The sequence below is a fragment of the Bubalus kerabau genome, chromosome 11 (assembly GCF_029407905.1).
Source record: "Bubalus kerabau isolate K-KA32 ecotype Philippines breed swamp buffalo chromosome 11, PCC_UOA_SB_1v2, whole genome shotgun sequence".
NCBI classification, from domain to species: Eukaryota; Metazoa; Chordata; class Mammalia; order Artiodactyla; family Bovidae; genus Bubalus; species Bubalus kerabau.
The window spans coordinates 47,230,079-47,257,431 of NC_073634.1; the positions used below are offsets into that span (position 1 = coordinate 47,230,079).

At 50.6% G+C, this 27,353-nt stretch overlaps 1 protein-coding gene across 1 annotated transcript in view; it reads right to left on the bottom strand.

The window, feature by feature from the left end:
- SH3RF3 (SH3 domain containing ring finger 3) overlaps window positions 1-27,353 on the bottom strand; it is a 159,388-nt gene that overhangs the window by 69,950 nt on the left and 62,085 nt on the right. Inside the window, exon 2 of the mRNA XM_055540234.1 lies at window positions 11,502-11,756. Within this exon, the coding sequence (XP_055396209.1) occupies window positions 11,502-11,756 (255 nt within the window). The remainder of the gene's footprint in view (window positions 1-11,501; window positions 11,757-27,353) is intronic.

Here is a 27,353-nt window from a genome sequence, read left to right on the forward strand (position 1 = left end):
CCAAAGCTGATAGGACAGTCAAAGGTGGCAGAGGACGAGGAGCAAGTGGACGACCTGCCTGGTGCACCCACAGGTGCAGGGACAGCCGACAAGGTGGGGGTGGGATGAGGAGTGAGGGGATGACTGGCAGCAGCAAGCGTCGGGGCCCGGGCTGGTGAGGCCAGGGGAACAGTGGAACCATTCGGGGCGACCAGGAGAGCCCAGTGCCCACAATGAACTCCACTCAGATTCAGCCAAAGGGTGGCGCCGAGATCCTGCCGATGGTGCAAAGGAAAAGAATCGCAGGCTTCTTATAAGTCAGCGCTTTTGCAAAAGCAAAATAAATCAAGCAACAAAAAAAGACATTTAATTTTGTAAAATTAAAAAGAAAAAAAATACCAGATTAATTTTGGTAAAAAAAAAATAAAATACACAATATCCACACTGTTATTTGAGACTGGTCAAGAAACTAGGCTGAAAGAAATAAAAGAAAAAAATAGGAAGTATAAATACTGGGAAAAAGACCATACAATTTTCTACCTAGAAAAACAGAGTATCAATTAAAAATTAGAATAAGTAAGAACTTGAGAAAGGCTGCTAATTTTAAAATAAATACATAAAAATCATTGGTTTCCCCATCTACCACCAATAATCAGTTAGAAAATGTGATTAAAATTGGCTGATCATTAAAAAAATAAAGTCGATTCTCTAATTCACTGTATATGCCAAAATTAATTCCATAAGTATTAATGATTTAAATGTTAGGGAAAAGAAAAAAAAAAACCTTGAAAGTCCAAGAAGAAAATATGAATAGATGTTTAATCTTGAACTGGGGATGGTCATAAGAGGTAAATAACAAAGATTTGGCTAGAGAAAAATGAAGTTCTCTACGTTAAAAACAGAAGAACAAGACAAAAAGGCAAATACTCTAGAAAAACACTTGCAGGGAACTGGAAGGAAAGACTGAATATTCTTGCTACATGAGGACTTAGAGACACTGCAGGAAAAAGAGATAAATACCTTAAAAGGAAAACAGGCCAAGGGCAAAAAAATCACATAATTTACAAAAAGGAAGAAAAGCAAACTGTTGTTAAATACATTTTAAAATGTAATACCTAACATTCAAAAAGTACAACTTTAGAGAGGAAAATTCCTTCTCTCCTGTTGGTTCTTTGGGTGTCTATCAGATAAGCAGGGATGAACAGAAGCCAGCCAGTGTGGTCAGTGTGAAGTCTACAGGCACTTGACCACTGCTGTCAGGGATATGAACTTACGGCAGCAGTTTGGCAAGTCCTATCAAATGTGAGACCCTGCATACACACTAACCTGAAAGAACATTTCTAGAGCCTCTTTCTTAAGAAGATCAAAGACACGCAAGAAGATTCAGCTCTGAGCATGCTCATTACAGAAAAACTAGAGACAAATGTACAAAGAGGGCTAGTTCGATAACTCGTGGTATGTCCACCAATATAACACCAGTCACCCAGTGCTGCCTAAGGAGGATGGGAAGGTGGAGATGCTCACAGTCTGGAGGTGCAGCAATTCAGAAGATGGGACCCTAAAAACAGAACCTCTCTTCTCCCACTAAAAAGCCAATTTACAGCAGCACTTTTCACGCGGTACATTGTGTCTGAATACCAAAAAGGAAAAAAATCACTGCTGCTGCTGCTAAGTCGCTTCAGTCGTGTCCGACTCTGTGCGACCCCATAGACGGCAGCCCACCAGGCTCCCCCGTCCCTGGGATTCTCCAGGCAAGAACACTGGAGTGGGTTGCCATTTCCTTCTCCAATGCATGAAAGTGAAAAGTGAAAGTGAAGTCGCTCAGTCGTGTCTGACTCTTAGTGACCCCATGGACTGCAGCCTACCAGGCTCCTCCGTCCATGGGATTTTCCAGGCGAGAGTACTGGAGTGGGTTGCCATTGCCTTCTCCAAAAAATCACTAGGTGTCCTAAAAAGCAAAAAATAGTTTGAAGACAAAGAGCAAGCATCAGAACCAGACTTAGATATGGAAGGAATGTTGGAATTATCAAACAGGGAATTTAAAACAACCATGGTTAATATGCTAAGGGCTCTAATGCATTAGGTAGGCAGCATGCAAAAACAGGTAGGCATTGCAAACTGGCAGGTGGTACGTCCAGGAAAGAACTGCAAAGAAATGCTGGAGATCAAAAGCACTGCAACAGAAATAATGACTTTTAGAGGCTTATTAGTAGATTTAACACAGCTGAGGAAAGAGTCTCTGAGCTTAAGGATGTCTCAATAGAAACCTCTCAAACTGAAAAGCAAAGAGAACAAAGACAAAAAAATAAACAAAAATCCATAACAGAATGGAATATCCAAAAATTGTGGGATAACTACAAGAGGTGTAATATACACATAATGGGAATATAGAAAGGAGAAGACAGAAAAAATAAACAAAAGAAATATTTGACACAACAATAACTGAGGATTCTATACCCTGAAAATAATTCCTTCATCAATAGTGAGGGAGAAACAAAGACTTTCTGAGACAAACAAAAATTGAGGAAATTTGTTGCCAGGAGACCTGCCTTGCAAAAAATGTTAAAAGAAGTTCCTTAGAAGAAAAGCTGCATAGGTCAAAACCTTTGAATCTACATAAAGAAAGAACATTGGAGAAGGAATAAGTGAAAGTAAAATAAAAAATAGTTCACAATAATAACAGCAACAATGAATCTGATTAAGTATACCTATCTACCTACCACATATATGTATCTATGTATACAAAGTATATATTACATAGTATGTAAGTATATTGGAGAAGGGCATGGCAACCCACTCCAGTATTCTTGCCTGGAGAATCCCGTGGACAGAAGAGCCTGGTGGGCTACAGTCCATGGGGTTTCAAAGAGTTGAACATGACTGAGTGACTAACACACACACAGATGTAAGTATATATATTATGTATATTGACATCCATGTTTAATGAATATCAGCAATGACACAAAGGACAAGAGGAAGGAATTAGGAATATTTTATTATTATAAGGTACCCACACTGTATAGTGTCATTTGAAAGTGGACTTGGATTAGTTGTAAATGTGTATTGCAATTTCTAGGGCAACCACTAAAAAAATTGTTTTAAAGGTACAACTGATATGCTAAGACAGGAAAGAAAATGCAATCATATAAATTGCTCAATTAAGACTATAAAAGGCAAAAGAGAGTAGAAAACAAAATAGGAACAAAAATCAAAGACAACAAATAGAAAACAAAGGTGGTAAATATTAATCCAACAATATCAACAATCACATTTAATAGCAATAGTCTAAATGTACAAATTGAAAGAGAGTGTCATGGTGGATTAAAAATAAACAAGACCCAAGCATATGTTGTCTGTAAGAAACCCACTTTAAATATAAAGATGCATATAAGTGAAAAATAATGAGATAAGGAAAGATATACCACACTAACACTATTCAAAAGAAAGCTGCAATAGCTATAAAGGAGAAACAACACAAATCACTATTATTAGTAACGAAAGAGGGGACATGACCACAGATACCTTGGGCATTAAAAAGATAATAAAGAAATATTATGAACAAATCTATGCCCACAGATTTATTAAACAAAATGGGCCAATTTCTTTAAAGACACAATCTGCTGAAATTCACACAAGAAAAATACTAATAGACAATCTGAATAAGTCTGTATCTGTTAAAGAACTTGAATCAATAATTAATAAACTTCCCAAACAGAAAGCACCAGACCCAGATGGGTTCACTCGTGGATTCTACCAACATTTAAGGAAGAAATTATGCCAAATTCTCTAACAATTTCTTTCAGAAAACAGAAGCAGAGGGACTACTTCCTAACTCATTCTATGAGGTCAGCAATATAACATACACCTCACTAAAGAAGATACATAGCTGGCACATGAAATGATACTGCACATCATATGTCATCAGGGATATGCAAATGAAAACAACATGCCACTGCACACGGTTATTAATAGAATGGCCAAAATCCAGAACAACGGCAACATCAAAAGGATTGTAAAAGGATCAGTGGTTACCAGGAGTTGTGGGGGAGAGAGAGTGGTGGCTTGTGCAAGCTTCCTGATGGGAGGGACTGGCTGTGGGGAGAACGGGTCTTGCTCTGGTGGGCAAGGCCACACTCAGTAAATCTTTAATCCAATTTTCTGCTGATGGGTGGGACTGTGAGCCCTCTCTATTAGTTGTTTGGCCTGAGGTGGCCCAGTCCTGGAGTCTGCAGTCCTATGGTAAAGCCATTGGCTGGGCTGAGCACCAGCAAGTGACCAACTTCCTGATATCACTGAGGCTAGTTCCCCACCGCTCTGCTCTGCTCCAACCTGACCTGTACCAGGGACACAACCTCCGTGAGGAGCACTGAGAGTTGAGTGGCACTGCAGAGCCGCCAGCACCAAGTTCCATAGGTCCTGCCAACAGTCACACCTTCTCCCACCACCAACACAGGACCCAGAAAACGATGCCTGGGTCCTTGTCAGGCCTCGGATTTGCTGTCATACTTCACAGCCTAGGGCTGGGGTAGGCATCTGCTCTGCAGCCTCTTGAGAAGGTGAATAAATGCACCCCCTGGAACCCCAGCTGTGTTGGACAGGGCAGGCCCGAGTCCAGGGCACAGTGCGCTGCTCACGGGGGCGCCGAGGCCTCTGTGAAATAAGCTGAGCGGCTACGCAGGGACCTCTGGGCAGCACCACTGAAGCTGCAGACTCTCCAGCCTGGACCAGGGAGTTGGCATCTCAGGATCTGCTGGGCGTACCTTCTCTGTCTAGTGCTCAACTCTGCTCTTTTAGGATGGGAGCTGCCAGAGATGCAGGAGGAGAGTGGGTGAAGGGGTCTGGGTGAGGGCCAGCAAGACTAGATGGAAACCACCGCCAGTGGGCAGGTTGGCCGGAGCCCAGTTCCCTAGCGCTGCCCAGGGTGGAGCAACAAGTGTCCTCTTCCTGATGCCAGGACACCAGTGAAGGGTTGGAGAGTGGGACAAGGTCTGGGCCAGTCTGGCCGCGTCAAGGATTTTCTGGATGAAAGTTGCTCTGTGTCATCTTTCCACCTTCAGACACACAACTTTGCTTCACTTCCAGGCTCCCTGGCAAGTGCTCCTCTTGCGGGTCAGTGGATCCCCTAGGCCACCTCCCTGTTCCAAGCTCAACCAACATCGAGGGCCAGGGCCCAGAGGCAGAGCTCAGAGTGGTCCTGAGCGGACACTGGTCATATGAGGAATGGACCGCCTTCCTGCTCAGGCTCAGTGGGCAGCACACTGGCAAAGGAGTCAGGCCCCACATCAAGGGGCTTTAACTGCATTTCTAATTAATTCATCCAACACTCCCATGTTTGTAGGGCTTCCCTGTGGCTCAGTGGTAAAGAATCCTCCTGCAGTGCAGGAGACACAGGTTCAGTTCCTGGGTCTGGAAGATCCTCTGGAGGAGGAAATGGCAATCCACTCCAGCATTCTTGCCTAGAGAATCCCATGGACAGAGAAGCCTGGCGGGCTACAGTCCATAGGATGGCAAAGAGTCGGACATGACAGAGCAATGAAGAATACATGCACAAACCCCTGTCTGTGCATGACTCCTGCCGGGGAAAAGCCAAGCTGCAGACAGATGAATCTGTTAGGAAGCCCAGGCCTGAGGCTTTTCCTCTCTGACCTGCCAGGAGACTGGGGTCTCTGCCTGCACTGAAGTCCTGGACACCACAGGGTGGCTGGCTGAGTACACTGTCCCCAGCACCCTGTCAAAGGGACGTCTCACACACTGAGGGCCTGGCCCACACCCAGAAAGTTCCCACAGCAGCTCCAAGAAGACTAGCCCTGGGGGCTGGACCATTTCCTAAATGCACTGTGGGGTGGATCACACATGGGGAACCTGCCCTTCCAGGGGCCTCTGAGCTCCTCGGGCCCCTCTTTTCCTGCAGCCATGTGGTCTCCAAGAGGCAATGAGAAGCAGAGACCAGGGGAAGCCCTTCAGAAACGCCTTGAGAGCGTCATGACTGCCCTCAGGACAGAGGACACACAGGGGCCCAGGCTGCTCACAGTGGGCACAGTGGCCTTGACCTGGGGGCTGAGGGCTTCCACACCCCTGTGACTCTGCCCAGATGCAGTTACCAGGACAAGATGGGCACAGGGGACCCATCTGGGGACTCAGCTCCAATGCGTGTGTCTGTGGAGGAGGCCCAGCCTCGTGGAGTGTCCTGGGCAAAGGCAGAAAGGACAGAAGGCCGTGGGCATGGAGGCAAGCCCCCGATTGGTGCCTGTTTTGAGGCTGGTTCCCAAAATGCCTTTGTTCATTGAATCCTATCAACTCCATTTTATAGTCAAAAAAGATACTCAGAGGTGCAGTAAATGATTCAAGTGAAAGTAAAAGTGTTAGTTGCTCAGTCGTGTCCAACTCTTTGTGACTCCATGGTCTGCCCATGAAATTCTCCAGGCAAGAAAACTGGAGTGGATTGCCATTCCCTTCTCGAAGGGATCTTCTGGACCCAGGGATTGAACCTGGGTATCCTGCACTGCGAGCAGATTCTTCACCATCTGAGCTACCAGGGAAGCCCTAAATGACCCAAAGTAAGAGATAAAAGTGAAGGTGTCACAATTTGAATCCCATCTCACTCAGGAGCTGAAACTCTGAATACATTTGATTTCTATCAGAACTTGCTTTGGGATTAATGCTGGGCCAATTCACAAAGCAGAGAATCTTCTCATTGAGGAAGGACCAGTAAACACTCAGAGGTGGAGGAAGGCCGTGGGGAGGGTTTGGTGGAGCTGCCAGCAGGAGGGGCATCTGCCGGAGTCAGGACAACAGTGGGGCTTTAAATGGGCTTGGCCGGCTCAGAGCAACCAGCCCAGCCCCACCCCGTCACATGGAGGGCACTGTCACACGGGTGCCAGTCCAGAGGAATGGGCTGGCAGAGCGGGATGCTGCTCTGCTGTCACCTTGAGTCTTCTCATCCACACATGCCCAGCTCGTTGGAGTGGGACTGCTATGAAGTTATAAATTGTGCTTTTTATAGCTGCTCTACCTACGAGAAGTAATTATGCACTCTTCCTCAATGAAACAAAGACTTTGGTTTTAGAATGACTTTAATTAATGCAATTTTAACAAGACTGTTCAAGAGCTGACATCGAAGGTAAGAATCTTGCTTTGATGCACATGCCTCATGCCTTTTAAAACCTCATCCATCCCACCACAGTGATGTTTTTTAAAGGGAAGTTAGCACCATCCATGGATTTTAGACGCTCCTTCTTTCCTTGCTGAGTCCAGAAAGGAACATATCCAAACAGCAAAACACTCCCTGGAGGCAAAAACCAAGCTGGTCGGAGCCACGTGGTCACTCAAGGTGGTGAGAGGGAGGCTGTTAGAACCAGTATTCCAGGCCAGTGGAGGGAAGCTCAGGCTGTCACGCAGGGTGGCAGGGATGGGGGCGGGGGGAGTGGCGGCTGGAGGGGAGAGAGGAGAACGGGCAGGTGCTCGGACAAGCAGGCTGTGCCCTAACTTAAGGGGTGTGGAGTGGGTGCTGGTGACACGCCTGTGTGAACACGGTGGGGAACACGGCCGGGCCATAGCAAGGTCTTCACCAGGAAGCGTGCCCTGCCGTCTCCAACTCTCCATGTCAGTCCGTGGACTGAAGAGAAAGAAAGTCCTGGACGAGCAGCCCGAGGGATGCGTGGCCCACCGGCTCCCACACCTCTGCTCCCTAATCTGGGCTCAAAGTCCCGGGAAGACGGGGGGCCACCCGCCTCAACGGCACAGTCCAGGCGCCAGGGCCCCCGTGAGCCAGTGGCAGCAGCGCCACCACAAGGCGAGTCTCAAGGACCCGAGTGCGCACCTTCTCCATGGGGCCGCTTTAATGCCTCTTTTGAAATACCACACACATTACCCACCGCCTTGACCAGACACCCCGCACACCTCCTGGGTGACCCACACTGCCCATCACGCTCAGAAACTGTCCCCTGGATTCCTGCCCTGTCTCCCCAGCCGACGTCAGGCTTGTTGGTACAGCCCAGCTCCCAGCGGGGCTTGGCTCAGCACGTTTTGCTGGTGAGCAGCCAGGTGCCCCTCTGTCCTTTGTCCAGTAGGCTCTGGACTTCCCCCCAGAGGTGAGGGTACCAGGCAGAGGCTGGCACACGGAGCGTGTGATGGAGGAGGAGGACAGGGAGGCCTCTGCCTTCTCTCACGGGGAGGGGACGCTGGCGGCTCCCGCACTGCAGCTGTCCACTCGGTGAGCCTCCTCCACGAAGGCTGTGAGGAGGGCCCACCCCGACCCTGTCAGCCGTGACGGGTCTGTGTCCTCACAAGGGCTCAATCCAACCCCCAAGGGGCGGCTCTCTTGATCCTTAAAGCACAGAGCACCAGGACCCAGGGGTCTCAGGGCAGGCTGGGCACAGGAGCTGGGCACGAGGGGAGTGGGCACCAGAGGGTCTGCTGCCTGACCTCACTTGGCAGCCCGTGCTCCAACCTCAGAGGGGGACGCCTAATGCTGCTTTCAGGGAAGCTGCAGGGCCGGGTGACAATCACAATGAACACCCTGATGGAAGGGAAGTGGAGAGAGTTAAACGTGAATGAAAAGAGATCATTCACCTTCGGGCTGAACAATGGAACGGCCTGCACAGAACAGGCCAATTTTGCTCAAAATGGAGCACAGGGTTCTCACATCCCTGCACAGTGCTCGGCACCACAGCTAAGCTCGGGTCTGAGCAGAGGAGAGGCTCACAGTGAGCTGGAACCTAGCTCTGTGTTTACAACTGCGTGCGGGGAGAGACTGGAGGAGGAGACACAGGACAGGACATGGGAGAGGGGCAGGTCTGTGCAGCCTCTTAGAGCTGTGGCTTTACTAGACACCCGCTGACCGGAAACCCCCTCCACAGGTGGAACCTGTCCACTCTGGCCGGGCATGACAGTAACCACTTGCGTTAATTATCTTACAATAGGTGATACCAACAGGGAGCTTGGAACCAAGAAGTTACCACCAGCTGGAAGAATTTGGGAGAAGATACCAGCCCATAATAAGCTCTGCCAACCTCCTAGGAACCCTGGTGCCGGAATCCATCTTGGCTGAGAGAGGCACGTGCCACCGGCAAGGATCCTGAGTCAGAACAAACACAGGCCAAGCAAGATGACTGGCCAGAAACAAGCCGGTAACTAACCCCATTACCTTAAAACCAGAGACTGCGAGCCACGTGGAGAGTGGCTCTCCTGGGGTCCTGCTGTTCTCTGCCTGGGTGCCCTTCCCAGTTAAGTCTTGTGCTTTTTCAGCACATGTATCATCTTGGACAATTCATTTCTGAGCATTAGACAAAAGCCCACTCCCAGGCCCTGACGAGGCCTCCCTCCTACAACAGCTTCAACATCAGGAAGACAGGCTTCTGGGGATCCTGGTAGGCAGTTGTGAAGATCAACAACTAATTGATGATGTTTCCGAGGTCCAGGTGCTCTGGCCCTCCCAGCCCTGGACTGGGATGAAGTGAAGAAGCCAGGAAGCGGGGATGTTCACAAGCCCTGACTCTGCTACCTCTGCACATTGACACTGCACCCCCAAGGCCGGGAGGCTGGAAGCCAGGCTGCTCCATGTCTCACTCAGTCCCCAGGACAGTTCAGTTCAGTTCAGTCACTCAGTCATGTCCGACTCTTCGCCACCCCATGGACTGCAGCACACCAGGCTTCCCAGTCCATCACTAACTCCCAAAGCTTGCTCAAACTCATGTCCACTGAGGCAGTGATGCCATCCAACCATCTCATCCTCTGTTGTCCCCTTCTCCTCCTGCCTTCAATCTTTCCCAGCATTAGGGTCTTTTCTAATGAGTCAGTTCTTCCCATCAGGTGGCCAAAGTATTGGAGCTTCAGCTTCAGCATCAGTCCTTCCAATGAATATTCAGGACTGATTTCCTTTAGGATGGAGTGGTTGGATCTCCTTGCAGTCCAAGGGACTCTCAAGAGTCTTCTCCAACACCACAGTTCAAAAGCATCAATTTTTTGGTGCTCAGCTTTCTTTATAGTCCAGCTCTCACATCCACACATGACTATTGGAAACACCATAGCTTTGACTAGATGGACCTTTGTTGAGAAATTAACGTCTCTGCTTTTTATTTCGCTGTCTAGGTTGGTCATAACTTTCCTTCCAAGGAGTGTCTTTTAATATCATGGCTGCAGTCACCATCTGCAGTTATTTTGGACCCCCCAAAATAAAGTCTCTCACTGTTTCTATTGTTTTCACATCTATTTGCCATGAAATGATGGGACCAGATGCCATGATCTTAGATTTCTGAGTGTTGAGTTTTAAGTCAACTTTTTCACTCTTTCAGCCTTTCATCAAGAGGCTCTTCAGTTCCTCTTCCCTTTCTGCCATAAGGGTGGTGTCATCTGCATATCTGAGATGTATTTCATATTTCTCCTGGCAATCTTGATTTCAGCTTGTGCTTCATCCAGCCCGCCATTTCACATGATGTACTCTGCACAGAAGTTAAATAAGCAGGGTGACAATATACAGTCTTGACATACTCCTTTCCCAATTTGGAACTAGTCTGTTGTTCCATGTCCACTTCTAACTGTTGCTTCTTGACCTGCATACAGATTTCTCAGGAGGCAGGTCAGGTCGTCTGGTATTCCCATCTCTTGAAGAATTTTCCATAGTTGGTGGTGATCCACACAGTCAAAGGCTTTGGCATAGTCAATAAAGCAGAAATAAATGTTTTTCTGGAACTCTTGCTTTTTGATGATCCAACAGATGTTGGCAATTTGATCTCTGGTTCCTCTGCCTTTTCTAAATCCAGCTTGAACATCTGGAAGTTCATCGTTCACGTACTGTTGAAGCCTGGCTTGGAGAATTTTGAGCATTACTTTGCTAGCATGTGAGATAAGTACAATTGTGCAGTAGTTTGAACATTCTTTGGCATTGCCTTTCTTTGGGATTGGAATGAAAACTGACCTTTTCCAGTCCTATGGCCAATGCTGAGTTTTCCAAATTTGCTGGCATGTTGAGTACAGCACTTTCACAGCATTATCTTTTAGGATTTGAAATAGCTCAACTGGAATTCCATCACCTCCACTAGCTTTGTTTGCAGTGATGCTTCCTAAGGCCCACTTGACTTCATATTCCAGGTTGTCCCCAGGACAATCACATAGGAAATACAACTAGTTTGCCACTGACTGGGTCCCAAGGTCTCAGTGGAGCCTCATATGGTGCAAACACACGCATCTACCCCCAGACCTCCAAGAAGGGCTGGCCCGGGCTGGTTTCTGGGCCCAGCTCCCACTCCAGGATCTGACCAGGGGTCTCTGCCATGGTCTCCCCAGCAAGCCCCCTCCAAGGGCCCATGAGCCCTGCACACCCATGACTTGGCAAACAAGGGTCCTGCCCCCACTACCAGAGAGCACCTATCAGTGGGGCTGGGTGCCCCTTCTTCTACCTGGCAGACCCTCAGTAAGAAGAAACCACTGCTGTCTCCACTGGGGCAGGGCCAGGATTCACATGCTCACCCAGGCTCCCGGCTCGGGCTGTGGTCGGGGGACGGCTGCGTTAGAACCCACCTTACCTTGCTGAAGCTCAGACAGTCTTTGTCCTGGTCTCTGTCCTTCATCTCGAAATCATAGAGCGCTTTGCCCTGGGGCGGGGCCGGGGGCAGTGGCCGCACGCTCTGGACGAAGCCGGCAGGCAGGAGGCCGTGGTACCAGAGCTCGTCGCCCCGGCGCTGCAGGACGACAGCGTCCCCTTCGCCGCACCTGAGTTCCCCAGGCTCTGTCCCCTCAAAGTTGAGCAGGGCTTTGCCAGCAGGTGGTGGGGGAGGGCCCTGGAAACAGAACATGTGTTACTCAGCAGCTGCCTGGCCAGTGCCTGACCTGTGGGGCCCCAAAGTCTCAGAGCCCAGGAGCGGGGATACCTCTTAGGAATACAGGGTACTCACAGCCCACCTGGTACACACAGCGCTTGGCACAATAGCCTAACTCGACTCGTTCCAAAAATATGGGCCACGCCCTGCTGGACAGGGTCTGCAGGGGGTCCCCAGACATGCCCCAGGCCTCCCTGAGGGCTGCCATGCGCTGACCTGGCAGGATGCTGAGGAGGAGCTGGGAGACCTTCATGCAGACTCTGAGAGAGATAGGGCCCCTACCCGGGCTCTGGCTCCAGAATGCTCTGCCCACTACTGCATGCTGACTGGTCATCCCCTGGGTGCCATCCCCCCTGCTGCATTCCTGGCCACCACCATCCCACAGGACAGTGACTCAGAACGTGTGTCTGGGGGTTTCAAGCTGAAAGGACAGACTTGCTGGGCTGTTTCACACCCCCTCACCCCACACATCACCACTGCAGGGCCTGGGGGCACAGGCTCCAGGCCCACCAGGGGGAAAGGCACCCCTAGGGCTGAGAGTACTAATGAGGGGTTCCGGCTGCCCTGCCATCCCCATCTCGCCTGCCATGGTCCCTGGCTTCCGGAGGTCATGGTGGCCTTATCTATAAGAGCCTGAGGCAGGTCCTTTTTAGGTGGGATGCCCCCATCCTCCTGTCAAAGGTCATCCAGTCCACTACCCTTCTGATCTGCTGTCTAGCCTCGAGCCAATCTCGGGCCCCCTGCTCTTGGGTAACATGGGTCCACTGAGCCCCACACCTCGCACCTGGGGCAACTGCCAACTAACCCCCGGTCTGGTTTGTGTAGGCCAGGGTGCCTGAGTTTCTCTCCTGCTTCTCTGCAGTGACCAGTTCCCATGGCTGCCAGCCTCTGAGTGAGGGAAAGACAGAGGCCAGATGCCTCCAGAGCAGAGACAGGAGTGGGCCTAGCAGATAGCTTGGGCTCCTGCCACAGCCTCAGGCGGAGGTCGGAGTGCTGGGCAGGGAGCAAGCACACAACCTTACCAGCTCCAGCCACACCTGCTGACGTGGCCACGCTGCTGTTTGGTCCTGTCAGTGGACCGGGAGGTGGCAAGAGGAGGCAGACTAGGGGAGCAGGACTGGGAGATGGAGAGACATCCACCTCACTAATCCCCTCCCGCCCCTCAGACTGCCAAGACCAGCATCTCCTATAGAACTGAGAGGAGGGGCCACCTTAAGTTTCGTGGTGGGGAGGGGGAGGTGCACTCCTGGGGGGTGAAGAATAGAAGTCAGATGGAGCTGGGGGCAGTTGCTGTGTGAACCCGAGCCTTTCCCCCCGGCAATGCTTGGAGCTGGTGGGTCTCGCACCCCCAGCCTCTCACCCTCTCATGCTTGATGAGGTGAACTAATGAGTCCATGAGGAGGTCCTGCCAGGTGGACGTGGGGCCAGGAAAAGACTCTGCAGATGTCACAGCGGTAGCCAGAGGACCCCTGAGACCAGCCCCGGGCCCAACCTCAGGAAGCCCAGGGGGTCTCTGCAGCCCGTCCCTCTAAGTACCCCTCGGAGTAACGGCTGAGTTGAACACTGCTACCAAGTGCCGTTCAACAGGCTCAAGACACCCGGGAAACAAGATGAAAGGCGAGAGGGACACACAACTGGGGTGCCTACACCGATTATTAACACCGCCACCCTGTGGGGCATCCGTGATAATGAAGACAGATGACGTCGGGCTCGCGGCTCAGGACTCGGACGTGGAGGAGCTGCGGGATGTCACGCAGGCACAGCAGCCCCAGCTCCGTCTTCACTGGGATCGACATATAGGTGAGCTCTGCGGACACACTGCTTGCACTCGGCTGCCCATAAGGCCCCCGAGAGACCTTCCCACAACCAGGTCTCACTGTCTGACCCCCGGAAAGACAGGGTGAAGAGTGTGGACGAAGAACTCATTCAGTCTTCAGACTCCAAGGACTCGCTGGTTCTCCCACCACGCCACTCCCCGGGGGCACATGTTACAGTGTGGGGGCCCCCAGAACAGGCACCACCTGCTTCTACATTCGAGGCTGCATCCCCGACCCTGGCCTGGTTCAGATCACTTACTCAAAATACCTACCAAATGGCTTGCCCTATGGGCCGCCAAGCCAATCCTAGGACAACAGTCGGCTTAAGGGCCTTGGGCTGGAAGGACTTCTCCCAGGATGGGAGGTGGAGAGTCCACACAGCTCTAAACCTTGTTACCACTGGCTGGGCCCAGACGACCGGAAATCCCCATGGTCATTCAAAGAGGAGCCAGGCCAAGCAAGGGCTAGGAGCTGGAGACACAGGGCCTGCCTCCTGGGAGAGACACATCCTGGTGAGTTCCCTGGACAGCGGGTGGGCCCCAGGGGGAGAGCGCCCAGCCTCAAATTAGTCAAATGTCTCAGGGTCTCAGAGGGCAGAAGTGACGGCCAACTGTCTCCCAAGTCCACCTGCTCCTCCTGTCAGGAAGAATATTTCAAGTTTCAACTGGTGCAAGCTCACCAGTTAAGAACTTCACCTCGCTGCTCGAGGGGAGCCCTGGCCACACACCAAGATTCCAGTCAATGAAGGCAAGTGAGAGGGACTTGAGCCAGTTCTGGGCTGAGCTGTGTTTTGCAATGACATTTAGGAGGAAATTCCATGTCTAGTCCCTCACCTCCCAACACTTAACCAGTACCTCCCTCCCTGGGGGCAGAGGAGGGGGTTGCAGCGTTTTCCACAAAGATGACACTCCAAGCAAAGGAGGGAAGGACCAGGTCCTCACTTTGGGGAGCAGGGCCTGGATGTCACATGAAAAAAAGGAAACTTTATCCTGATTGAGCTGCCGTGTTTTGAGATCTTCTCGTCAGCAGGTTAGCCTGTATCCTGCCTGGGTCTGAGGTGGGACTTACAATTTCTTTGCTCATAAGCAGTTTCAAGTCAAAGCGCTTAACATCGCCATGGAGGTCATCACACACACACTTTCCTTCCAACATGGACACTCAGATTTAGAATTACCTGAAAAGGCACATGTTACTAATGTATTTAACCAGAAAGTCCCTGTCTCCTAGTCCACAAATTTCATCTGTAACGAGGTTGTCACTATATCACACTCCAGCTGGGAGGTTCTCGGGTTTCACTTTTATTGTAGGTTAAAATTTAAGCTCCTTCTTCTCTTTTTCTTATTAAAAGCTTCCTTTGGATCCTGGCTGTTTCTTTCTCTCTTTTATTTGGATGGTTGTTTCCTTCTTCATGTTTGGACACTTGTTTCTCCAAGAACTTACGGGATACCATGATACACCAGGTCCTGAAGCAGGCTCTGTGCCTCTGGGGAGTGAAACATCCCTTACCCTGAAGGTCATGAAAGCTTGCAACTAAAGACAAGTGCACAACACGTCCCCAGGCAGGTGGAGTGAGCACAACCCCAGGTTTGCAGCACAAACACTGGGCTCCAGGCGTGGACTTTTCTTCCCCACGCACCCTGCAGAGGCAGGGGTGCTCTGTAATGTGCAGTTCCCAAGGAAAGCCCAAGCTCTTCTGACAAGTACGAAAAGGTGAGGTAGAAGGTCAAGGTGAGTGCAGCCAAGGTCAGAGACGAGAGTCTACTCACCCTGGGGGAGCGGGGCACCTGTTACACTGGGGAGCAGCCCCACCAGGCACGTGGGGAGCAGGCTCTGCACTCAGGCCTGGCTCACACACCAGGTCATCAAATCCACCCTCCCACATTCCCCAGGAACCTGAAGAGGATAGAACTGGTGGTACATAAGGAGCTTCTTATCTCTTAATGGAGAACCCTCTATGAATAAGACTCTCACGGACCGCTGACTGAGGCAAACAAGTGTTTCAGGAGCCTGGATGCGGTCCTAGAAAAGGCAAATGCTTTTAAGCACAGAAAACGGCCAATAAGGAGTCCAGCTCTCCAGCAGGAACACAGGCCAGAGGGTACAGTGAGGATACCGGCCGGCCTGGCACCTGCACACATTAGCTCTAAATTGCATCTGACAGAAGTGATACCAGAGAAGTAGAACCCTGTGTGACACCCCCTCCCTCCTGTGTCTCTGTGGGCACTGGCTCAGGGCCCCTTTGATTCTAGGGGACATTCTATCCTGACTCACAGTCACTGTCACCCCTTCACAGTGAGGACTGGCTCCTTCCTCCTGAGCACCAGGCTGCACCCCTTTCCACCCACCAGACACTCACATCAACCCTGTGAGGCTGGCCTTATGTCATTGCCACTTTGCAGACAGGGAGCTAAAGCATAGTGAAGTTCAGTAACGCGTCCGGGTCCCAGAGGTGGCAGAGTAGTAGACTGTCCTCTGGAGCCCAGCATATACCTGCCACTCACGCTGCTCCTGATAACATGACCACTTATCTAGCTGTAGACCCTGAGCCATGCATGCCAGGCAACATGATTACTGCTCACAGGAACCATGAGAAGTAGGAATCAGTCATTACTGCCACTTGACAAGTGAGAAAAACTAAGAAGCAAATCAGCTCCTTGATGTCGTGAGGCTGGTAAGAGGGGGCCAGCCCTCTTCTCTTGACCACCACCCAAACTGGAGAGGTGAGGGGCCCTGACAATTCTCTGTTTAGTGCAGAAGGAAAAGGGAAGGTGGATTGTTGACCATTAGGCTGGGAGGGTCCAGACTTGTGTTGCATTTATCCAGTTTGAAGAATTGTTCATTTTTCCACTCTCGGGGAAAACAAGCCAACAGCAGACTGACTCTGAGAAGCTCCTAGTTATATTCTGGACAATGGTTACCAGATGAGCATATGACCAAGCCCCTAGAGGGTCTGTTTCATGGTGTGTAGCCCAGTGCTCCCCTAGGAGATGAGGGGCTAGCTGCCTGCAACTCCCCAACAACCCCAGGTCTGTTGTGGCCTCAATCCAGGGATGCTCAGCCAGTCATATGTCCCCACATTCCACCCGGGATCCTGCGGGAAGGTCACTCACCAGAACCTGCTTTATAGGGAGGGGCTTTGTGCTGAGATCTCCAGCCACATATGAAATCTCCAGCCACGTATGAAAGGTGTCTGGGTATATGGGCGACAGGAAGAAAAGCAGAGGCTTCTCGTTGGCTCTGTCCTTTCTCAGGAATGAGAAGCAGATGGCTCCTTTCAGGCCCTTATTTTAGCCCTCACTAACACCACCTTATTTTAAATACTTTAAAAAAACATCATTGCTTCAATGCTATCAAAAAAGAGCTAGATCATAAACAAGGCTGAACGCCAAAGAATCAATGGTGCTGGAGAAGACTCCCAAAAGTCCCTTGGACTGCAAGGAGATCAAACCAGTCAATCCTAAAGGAAATCAGTCCTGAATATTCTTTAGAAGGACTGATGTTGAAGCTGAAGCTCCAATACTTTGGCCACCTGATGCGAAGAGCCTACTCATTGGAAAAGACCCTGATGCTGAGAAAGATTGAAGCCAGGAGGAGAAGGGGACAACAGAGGATGAGATGGTTGGATGGCATCACTGACTCAATGGACATGAGTTTGAGCAAACTCCAGGAGATGGTGAAGGAGAGGGAGGCCTAATGTGCTGCAGTCCATGAGGTTGCAAATAGTTGAACACAACTTAGCGACTAAACAACAACAGCAAGGGAAAAATAAGGTATTTATAAATATCCAGGTTAAAAAATAATCAGTTGCCTTAGGAATCCAGCTCCGAAGACCAGAGGAAGACCACTGTTAGAGCAGGTCCCAGGCTCTGGAGGGATCGGGGGTGACTGGGCATCGGCATGTTTAAGGGCCTGGCTGTGCAGGACGTGATGTGCCCTCTCAACTTGCCCACATCACACGACAGGTGACACACACACCGGCGAGCTCTGTGGAAACAAAGACCTTAGGCGATAATCTGATCAACACATTTCATCTTTTGATGTTATTTGGCAGAGTCACTACAAGATGCAAAGGGGGACTTCCTGGGGACAGCTTTGCTCCAAATGTGCTCCATGTGCCAGAGAACCGGCCAGCTGTGTGCCGTCATGCCCACGGGAAGTCCCTTCTCGCCTTCATGCTCTCATGTGACTTCAGAGTGGACGTAGGCAGACCCTAAGGTGTCTGCCCAGGGCCAGGGTCATACCTGGCTGGGGGTGGCTGCTCCACCCGGCCAGGCTCAGCCACACTCACCTCCCACGGCACAGGCCTCCACACAGCCCAGCCCCATGCCAATAGCAGAGGCGGGTGCGCAAAGGCCGCCCTTGTCTTCTGTCAGCTGCCACACCGAGGCCTGGCTTGACTGTTCATTCCCCCACCCCATCAGAACAGCTCAGAGGAACCCAGTGGTTCCTGATCATTTATTACCCATGGCAAGAAATGTTTCAATGCATTTGTGAGAACATGATTAACATACTGTGTAAATTTAAGAGCGTGGTATGCCTCTCCACCCACACAGGCAACTAGCGGCTGCCTGTGGACCCCAGAGTCTGTGAGACCTGCCCAGCAGAGACGCTGATGCCCCCACCTCCTGCCCGACAGATAAAGCTGGTCCTGCTCACCAGTCCTGCCCACCGTGGGCAGCCCGCCTACTCAGAGCAGCAGGGAAGTTAAGAAAGGTGTCCCGGCATGGCTGAAGGCACAAAGCCTTCTGAGCAGAGGGGAGCCTAGGGCCCCGTACGCGGGGGTGGGAAGGCTCTGTCTCATTCCCACACAGCCCTGAGAGCAGGCAGGGTCAGAGGCAGCGTGAAGCAACTTGGAGGGGCGGCCCTTGGTCAGAGCTGAGCTGTTGGTGAGAGGAAGGCAGCCCTGGCCAGAGGCTCGGCCTTCACAGCATCTGCCACAAGGCTGGCCTCGGTGCCCTAGGGTGTGAGCTCCTGTAAGATGGAGCCCGAGGACACAGCAGGCTCAGCGCACAGAGGCACAGAGGCCAGGGCGGGCAGGACTCAGGCAGGCTGAAGGGGCTACAGGACATAGCCCTCTGGGTAAAGAGCCTCCGCTGCTGCCCTTACAGTCAGCCTCAGCCACTACAGGGCCAGACCAAAGCGCCCTGAGGACCGGAGACATTGCACTGTCTTCTCACTGCGGCTGGAGAGAAGGTCACCGTCTTGGACCCACCACCGGCTCGCAGGCCCCCGAGGCTCAGTGTGGATGGGCTCAGCCCCAGTCCCGCAAAGGCTCAGATCACCACAAGGCCATAGGGAAAGCCGGGGAGCCGCAGCCCCTTCTGGAGTCTTAACAAAAGACTCTTCAGAACTGTTAGTAGTAGTCGGTCCTCTGCTGCATGTACACTGGCCACCTAAACATGGGCCGGACATATTTTAGGAACTGCTATTATGACAGATTTTATTTTCTTGGGCTCCAAAATCACTGCAGACAGTGACTGAAGTCATAAAATTAAATGATGGTTGTTCCTTGGAAGAAAAGCTATGACCAACCTAGACAGCATATTAAAAAGCAGAGACATTAGTTTGCCAACAAAGGTCCGTCTAGTCAAGGCTATGGTTTTTCCTGTGGTCATGTACGGATGTGAGAGTTGGACTATAAAGAAAGTTGAGTGCCAAAGAATTGATGCTTTTGAACTGTGGTGTTGGAAAAGACTCTTGAGAGTCCCTTGGACTGCAAGGAGATCCAACCAGTTCATCCTAAAGGAGATCAGTCCTGGGTGTTCATTGGAAGGACTGATGTTGAAGCTGAAACTCCAATACTTTGTCCACCTGATGCGAAGAGCTGAGTCATTTGAAAAGACCCTGATGCTGGGAAAGACTGAAGGCAGGAGGAGAAGGGGACAACAGAGGATGAGATGGTTGATGGTATCATCGACTCAATGGACAAGAGTTTGGGCAAATTCTAGGAGATACTGAAGGACAGGGAAGCCTGGTGTGCTGCAGTCCATGGGGTCACAAAGAGTCACACACAACTTAGCAACTGAACAACAACAATACATCAGAAACAAAGTGGACAGAAAACGCTCCTGCCCTGAGGGGCCACACGTTGTAGAAGCAGGGAGAGATGTACAAAATGAGCCATCCATACGTGCAGCATGCTGAAGGGAGAGCCCTGGACAAAGAACAAGGCAAGAGAGTCCAAGAGTCAGCGGCTGTAGGTTTCACAGTTTAAATCAAGTTGGTGGGAGAGGCCATGGAGGGACCTGAAGCCTGCAGCTTAGGTGGACACACTCCAGGCAGGAATAACAGGCAGGGGTCTGAGAAGGTCCTGCCTTTGAGAATTCATCTTTTCATAATCAAATTTGTTTCTTTATGAAGCAAGTGGGCTGCAGAGAGAAAAGAGGAGGAGGAGGCAGAACTGGGGGTGGTTGGTGTTTCAGTGACTTGATTCCAATGCTCAGGGCAGCAGAGCTCCAGGCCCACAGCATAGCCTTTCAGTTTTTCTTCTCTCACCTTCCTGTGCTCAAGAGAAAAGCTGAGGCATCCTTTTTAGATTTTGGTCCAAAGTCAACCACAGACAATGAAGATTACAAATCCCTGGCCTTTCTCCTGGGCTTGGACCACGAGCTAATCCTTGGCACCCCCTGTGCTTGGCACATGTTTCAGGGCTCCCATCACAAATGTGCCCAGGGTGCTAGTGACCAGTGGTGAGCAGCTCAGGGACCCTTCCAGAGGGCTCCCAGCCCTTCACACAGAGCCCGTGCATGGTGGGTGGGTCTCTCTCTCTCTCTCTCACACACACACACACACACCCCTCCTCTTGGGGCTGGCGATGGCGGCCTCTGTTTTGTGTCTCAGTGCAGACGTGAAGTACTACCTTGTTCCACCTGTCACCCACCTGCTTCCTGGAAGATGGAGCGTTCATTTATACAACAATACATGGAGATTACATACTTGAAAAATCTACAGTATAAAAGTCTTGATGCTTCTGAGATATGCCAAGATGAGAAAAAGAAAAAAGTAAGGAAAGAGATGGGGCAAGGAGGAACTTGCCACTTCTCTTTAGTTTTGCAATAACATTTGAAATCAAACCAAAATTGAGGAAAGGCAGCGTCTTCCTGCCCCCGGCAGTGCAGGCCGATCATACACACTCACTGTGACCGAAGCCGGGCATGGGATGCGTTCCTGCACTTTCCCTCAGGGAACCTCCCACAGCCGGAGAGGAGACAGACGGTTGGTACAGGCACATGCAGCTCATCACGCATATGCCTTGAAAACCTTTGAACTCTTGCTTCCTCTGGACGAAAAGAAACACTTCTTCAGGGCCAGGAACCTTATGGTGTCCCCTTCTCAGTGCCTGGTTCCATGACTGGTGGTCCAGGAACCCATTAGACCCAAAGCTGCAGGTTCCCCAGAGAGACTCCTGGACACTGGTTGCTTTCACATGACTTTCTTTTTCTGTTTGCTGAGCTCCACACGCCACACAAGCACCTGAAGATGGGTTATGGGATCCAACCACCAATATACAAAGGTCAGCTGTTTTTCTATACACAGTCAACAAGCAGAGTATTTAAGTTTTAAAATACTTTCTATCTTTGTTGCTACTACAGTGTGTTAGTTGCTCAGTCATGTCTGACTCTTTGCGACCCCATGGCCTGTAGCCCACCAGGCTCCTCTGTCCATGGGATTATCCAAGCAAGACTAGTGGAGTGGGTTGCCATTCCCTTCTCCAGGATTATAAATGGTACTAGGAATATATTTAACAAAAAATACGCATTTCCTTTATGGAGAATATTATGAAAGTTTATTGAAAGACCTTAGAGATCATCGAAATTAATGGAAAGAAATACTATGTTTTTGAGTAGGAGGATTTAGAAAAGCTATAATTTTCTCTTAAATTGATGCATGGTTCAAATGCGTTTCCAATGGAAATCCCAGCAGGATTCTGACAAATTGATTCAAAATTCATGTGGATCAGCAAAGTTCCTTTTCCTACTAGACATCAAGACTTTAAAGACAGTATAGCAATTATTAAAACATAATGGAATTAGGGATAGACAGGCGGAGGGGACTGAGTCAGCCCAGAAACAGCACCCCACAGAGAGACGTGATCCTGAGCATGGGTGCTCAGGCAGCAGGGGAAGGCCAGGCGTCTAATAAAGGGTGTTGACAAAATTGGAGCATCCACACAGGAAAAGATAGCCCTTTGCGTCACACCGTATGAAATTATTTCCAGCCAGATTACAGTCTTCAACATGAAAAGCAAAACTATGAAACTTTTAGAAGCTAATCTAAGGATCTAAGGTAGGAAAAGATTTTTTAAATCAGACACAAGACAGACACTGACCATAAAATGTGTTCAATTCAACAACACTTAAGAAAATGTCTCTTCATCACAGGACACTAAAAAGATAATCCATAAGCTGGGAGAAGATATTGAGTAGTAGTCCCCAGAACATATAAATGAATCAGTGGTTAGAGTGTCAGGGGCCATCCCTGACCTGCTCTCATCTCCAGGATCGGGCAAGACACTCCACCTGGCCCTCGGCTGCCTCACCTAGGAGGCAGGCATCACCCTACTAGCAACCACTTCACTGGGAAGGATTAGAGCCGTCAGAGTGTCCAAACCACTGAGAACGGTGGCAGTAACCAGAGATGAACACCGTCTGCTTGTTTTCAAGGAAAAGGCAGGAAATTCCAACAGGCATTGAATAAAAGACAGACATGAATGGTCCATGAGTACACTGGTCACTTGTCATCAGAGACCTGAAAATTAAGCACACATGATGCCATTCCAACCCACCAGGTTGGCAAACATTGAAAAGTCTGACGATACCAAGTGTTTGCAAGGGTATAAAAACTAGTGTCTGTCTACATGGTCGGTGAGAGGCCTGCATGCAGGCCCAAGAGCACAGCCCAGGGATCGCATGCAAGAACACGCTTCCTCATGGGCAGGGAATGCCCCTGGGCTAAGCGGGAATATTCTGACTCGTCCATCATGGACACTCTCCGGTGGGAATGCTGCATGCCTCACGTGAGGACATGGCGAGTCCTTGATGAGCAGGAGAAGGTCATGGAGAAACCACAGTGGTTCTGAGCACAGAACGTGTCCGATTGACCATCCAGACCCTGTGGACACATGCATCCATGTCCACATCCTTGTGTGGCTTCACCCAAAGGGAATGAAGGAAGGATGGCAGGGCCTCAGGTCCCGTGGGTCTGGTTGTGCGGAGACATCCCCACCTGTCCCGCTCTCACTGTCAACTGCACACATGAACCCCCTCTTGTGTACAATGCATCTCCAAACAAAAAAGCTGCTAGAAACAAAGCTTACAGACTTTCATCCTAACTTAAGCACTGCACATGCTTTTAACCGTCCAAGCTTTTCACCAGGAGTGGTTTGGAATGAAGGCCTAAGACGCTCCTGTTGGGATCAGGAGAGGTGTCCATGATAATTGCAGGCCCTACACATGGCTGCAGGCCTGGGGTTGCTGGAGGAATGGGGGTCTGCCTGGACACTGGGTCAGGGAGGGGGCGGTAATGGCTGTTTTTAAGTTAACTATTTTCATTAAAGTGCCACCATGTGAAGACTGAGCCACGAGTGGCCACAGGCTGAAGCCCAGGCTGCCAGGGGGTTGTTCCTGGGCAGCAGACTGGGAGGTCACAGAATAAAGAACCTTCCAGCTGAGAAGAGAAGAGAACTGAGAAGAGAACGGGCTGCCTGGAGGTGGTGAGCTCCTCACTATGGGGTCCAGGCAGACGGCAAACAGCCACCGTGGGGGCTGCAGTTAAAGAGGCTGAGCCACGGGGAGTGGGTACCAAGGAAGTAAGCAGGGCAGGGGTCCCTGATGTCCATCTCAGTCCAGAGATGCTATGACTTCTTGTCTTGCCCTGTGGAGACTGACCCATCCACTTGGGTGGTGCCAGCACTGCTCTGTACAGAAGGTCAGACTGAGCGCTGCTTCCGGGCCACGTAAGGACATGTGGCCTGCTGGGTGGCCCCCACACTGACCTCTGGGCCCACTAAGAGGCATCACACCCTTTGTCAACCTCCAGCAAAAACAAAACCACACATAAATTTTAAAAAGTTTCTTAACACAAGCCAAGGCCTGTCCCAGGACGGACTTTCCTTGCAGAGTTGAGTATCGTATGTTCCTGTATGAACCATCATGTCACTTAGAACTGGGGACACAGAGGACCTGGGGAGGCGACGTCTGTCCTGCTGCTTCCAGGAGAAGATACATCAGCACACGTACTCGAAAATGTGTGGAGTTCAAGCTCACTGGGCCTTGGGAAAGAAGATGTGGTGGGATTAGAAACGGATTCCGGTGTCTGCACATCTGTCCTGTCCTCAGCATCTCCTTTACCACCAGGAGGTGTCCACAGCTTCCAGCAGGGAGCTCAGAATAAAGGTCAGCTTTGCCCTCTCAAAGCACGACCGTTAAAGAACATAATTTATAAATATTAGTTCACAGACCATCAGCATGGTTTTCCTTCCAAGGTAAGTGGTGGCCACAACCTTCATCATTATTTTAAAATCTAAAAGATAAACTGAAACCACTTCACGCCCACAAGGAGGGCTATAACCATAAAGAGACCTCAGTGGCTGTTGGCACGAAGGTCAAGAAACAGAACCCTTGTAGTTTGCAAGCGGGAATGAAAAATGCTTTGGTAACTCTGAGGAACTGTCAGGCAGCTCCTCAAAAGATTCAACAGTTACCATGCTATCCAGCAATTCTGCTCCTAGATCAACGAGGACACTCGTCCACACACAATCCGGACAAGAACATTCATGGCAGGACTCACCACAGCTATCACGAAGTGACGGCAGCCCAAGTGTCCACGGGCTGACAGGCATCAGCGAGAACCAGTGAGCCTCTCCATGTGACGTGTTACTACTCAGCCGTACAAAGAATGGGGTGCTGACACGTGTGACGGGCATGACAAAACTCTGAAAATGTGATGCTAAGGGAAAGAAGTCAAACACAGAAGGCCATATACTAATCCCATTTATATGGAGTGGTGAGAATAGGCTAATCCATAGAGACGGGAAGCAGCTGAGTGGCCCCAGGGCTGGGGGACAGGCGGGGACCGGAGGAGAGGGAGGGACTGCTACAGGGTGTGGGGTTCCTTTCTGGGGTGACGAAAATGCTCTGGGATCAGTGCGCTGGTCGCACGACTTTGTGACTGTACTAAAAACCACTTAAAAAGATAAAAATGGAAACTTAGAAACTGAAAGGTGAGCCCTCTGAGCCCTTTGGGGACATACACTGACAACAAGCATGGACATCTGCAAGCCAGGCTGGCCGGCAGTCTAGAACAGCGTCCGGACAGTCCCGCCACTGCAGGAAGGCGCATGCAGGCAGCCTTGCCATCCAGGTTGGGTCACGCTGGCACTGCTCTGTTGGGGGCTTATTTCGTGCCCCTCCCACCTCCATTTATATTCCTCCTGGGGGTGGGGGCACCGCAGACGACTAGCAGATAACCACCATGGTTGTTCCTTTAAATCTCACGGAACACTTTTTGGGATGGTGTGTGCTCCGTGAGCCCATGTGTGTGCCCGTGTATCCCCATTCATGGAGCACACACAGAGCCTGGGGTTGGAGTCTCCCAGCCTCTTCTTCAGGGCATCCTCTCTGGTATGACTGGCCTGATGGGGACCTGCCCCCATGTCAGCCTGGACTGAATGCCTGATGACCTCCAGACCAGGACCTGCTGAGCCAGAGGGTCCGGATGCCCCTCAGAAGTACAGGCCCCCTTCGTCCCACGCCTCGTCCACAGGGGCCAAGCCCCCTCTGGGGAGCGCAGCTGGGAGCCCAGCACATGGGCAGAGTAGAAGCAGCAGAGTGACTGGGAGCCCCCATCTTTGCTGACGTTTCGATGAGACTGCCTGGGGTCGGACAGACACAGACAGTAGAAGAGCCCCCTGTGCAGCCCTGACAGCCAGGCAGCACATCCCACACTGGGCTTTCCTATGAGTCTGTCTACTCGTTAAATCCCCATTGAGCCAGGGAAGCGCCACCTCTTGGCCTCATCTGAACATTACAAGGCCTGAGTGTGGAACTTTTAACTGATGGCAATAAAGCTGTCAGCCCAGAGCTCAACGTGGTGAGCACACAGACCGTGCAAGCCTGACTGCCCAGGTGGAGAGGGTCCTCATTTGAATTCTTCTCTGCTGAAAACAGAGGATTGAGCTGACAGTCCATAGCTTAATGAACTGGAGATCACGTCCCCAGGCACTCTTTGTGCTCAGTTACTGCACCTTTTAAGTGTGATTTCTGCACTGGACTGTTCTTTCACATCTGACCGGAGGCCACTGCAGATTCACTCGTTCAGCAAACCAGCCTTGCTGTAGCTCTCAAGAGCCAGCACACACATTGCTGTGCAGGCCCCACCGTGAAATTACTCAGAGCCTTATTTAGAAATGCAAGCTTCCTCAAGACTCATGGTGTTCCTGGCTGACTTCAGCTCAACTCTTCGCTCCGTGCCCTGGGCTCCTGCCAGCCTTCCTGCCAGGCTGTCCTGGGAGGCAGTTCTCAGGCATGGCTCGGCCTCCTCTTGGCCTGGCCGCCCTCATGCACAGTGGCTTTACTTGCTTTGGGGTTCCAGGCTGTTAGAAGCTGTGCCAGGTATCCTGTCTGTCTGTCCCTGACTCTAATCAGTCCCTTCCTTCTTTCCCGCCCATCCTCTTGCCTTGCTGTGCCTTCCAGTTGTCAAGGTGACTTTTTAAGAGCCATCCACTCCTTGAAACGCGGTATTTGCCTTGGCTCTGAATGACGACTTTCCGAGCTCAGACTTGCAGGAAGTGACCCCAGCTTCCACTCCATATTGGCCTCAAGTCCCAGCTATGCCGGGCTGTGGAGGTGGTGGGAGCTCACCGGAATCTGGAGAGGATTTCGGTTTTTTCATGGCCAGCCTCTGACGTCAGATGTAGACAAGCTCCTCCTTTCACATCTCCCATGTTCGTCCTAGCAGTTAGAGGGAGACCCTCACCCCCTCCGCTCTGGAAACCTGCCTTTCCTCAAGCTGCCCGCAGGGACCAATCTGACACTGCTGTCATTCATTCATGTTTACCAGGTCTCTGCACCCACAAGACAGCTATATTCAGACAGGGCTCCTAATCTGGCAAAATTTCATCCTCTGTGGGTGTGTCTCATCTCTTGTAATCCATCAAGCCACTGAAGAGTGTTTGTCAAAATTTTATTTTAATAAAAACGCCACTGACACACTTTCCTTCCTTTGTTAAATGGAAACAAAGCACAATCTAATTTTTAAAATACTACAAGCAGATAATCAGGAATCAACAACTCTGTGCCCTGACTCCACTCATTTCCACTTCAAATGCTTCCAGTCCGCGGCGGCTTTGGTAGTGAAGGATGTTCAGAGGCAGAGGCAATCTGCATGCCACACTTGCTCCACCAATTTTCTAAATTAAGTGGCAAGAGAGTGAAGGAGCGGTGTTTTGATGAGAACAGCCTAATTAAAAGTGACTCGGGGGGTGTGAGGCTTGCTCCTTTGCTGCCTGCATCATCTCAGAGGTGGCACAGAGCAGCAGTCCTTGACAGACCTGCTCCCGGCCTTCCCTCGTTTCTGTGACTTTTGACTAATGCTCATCAGCAGTGACACGGCTGTCCTCTCTGAAGCCGGTTGGTACCCACAGCCGTGTTCTGAGCACCTGTGAACAACCTCTGATGATGCCTTACATACGTCTGTCTGGTCCTGGTTAAAACCTTGCAAGATGCAACATTATCCTTGGTTC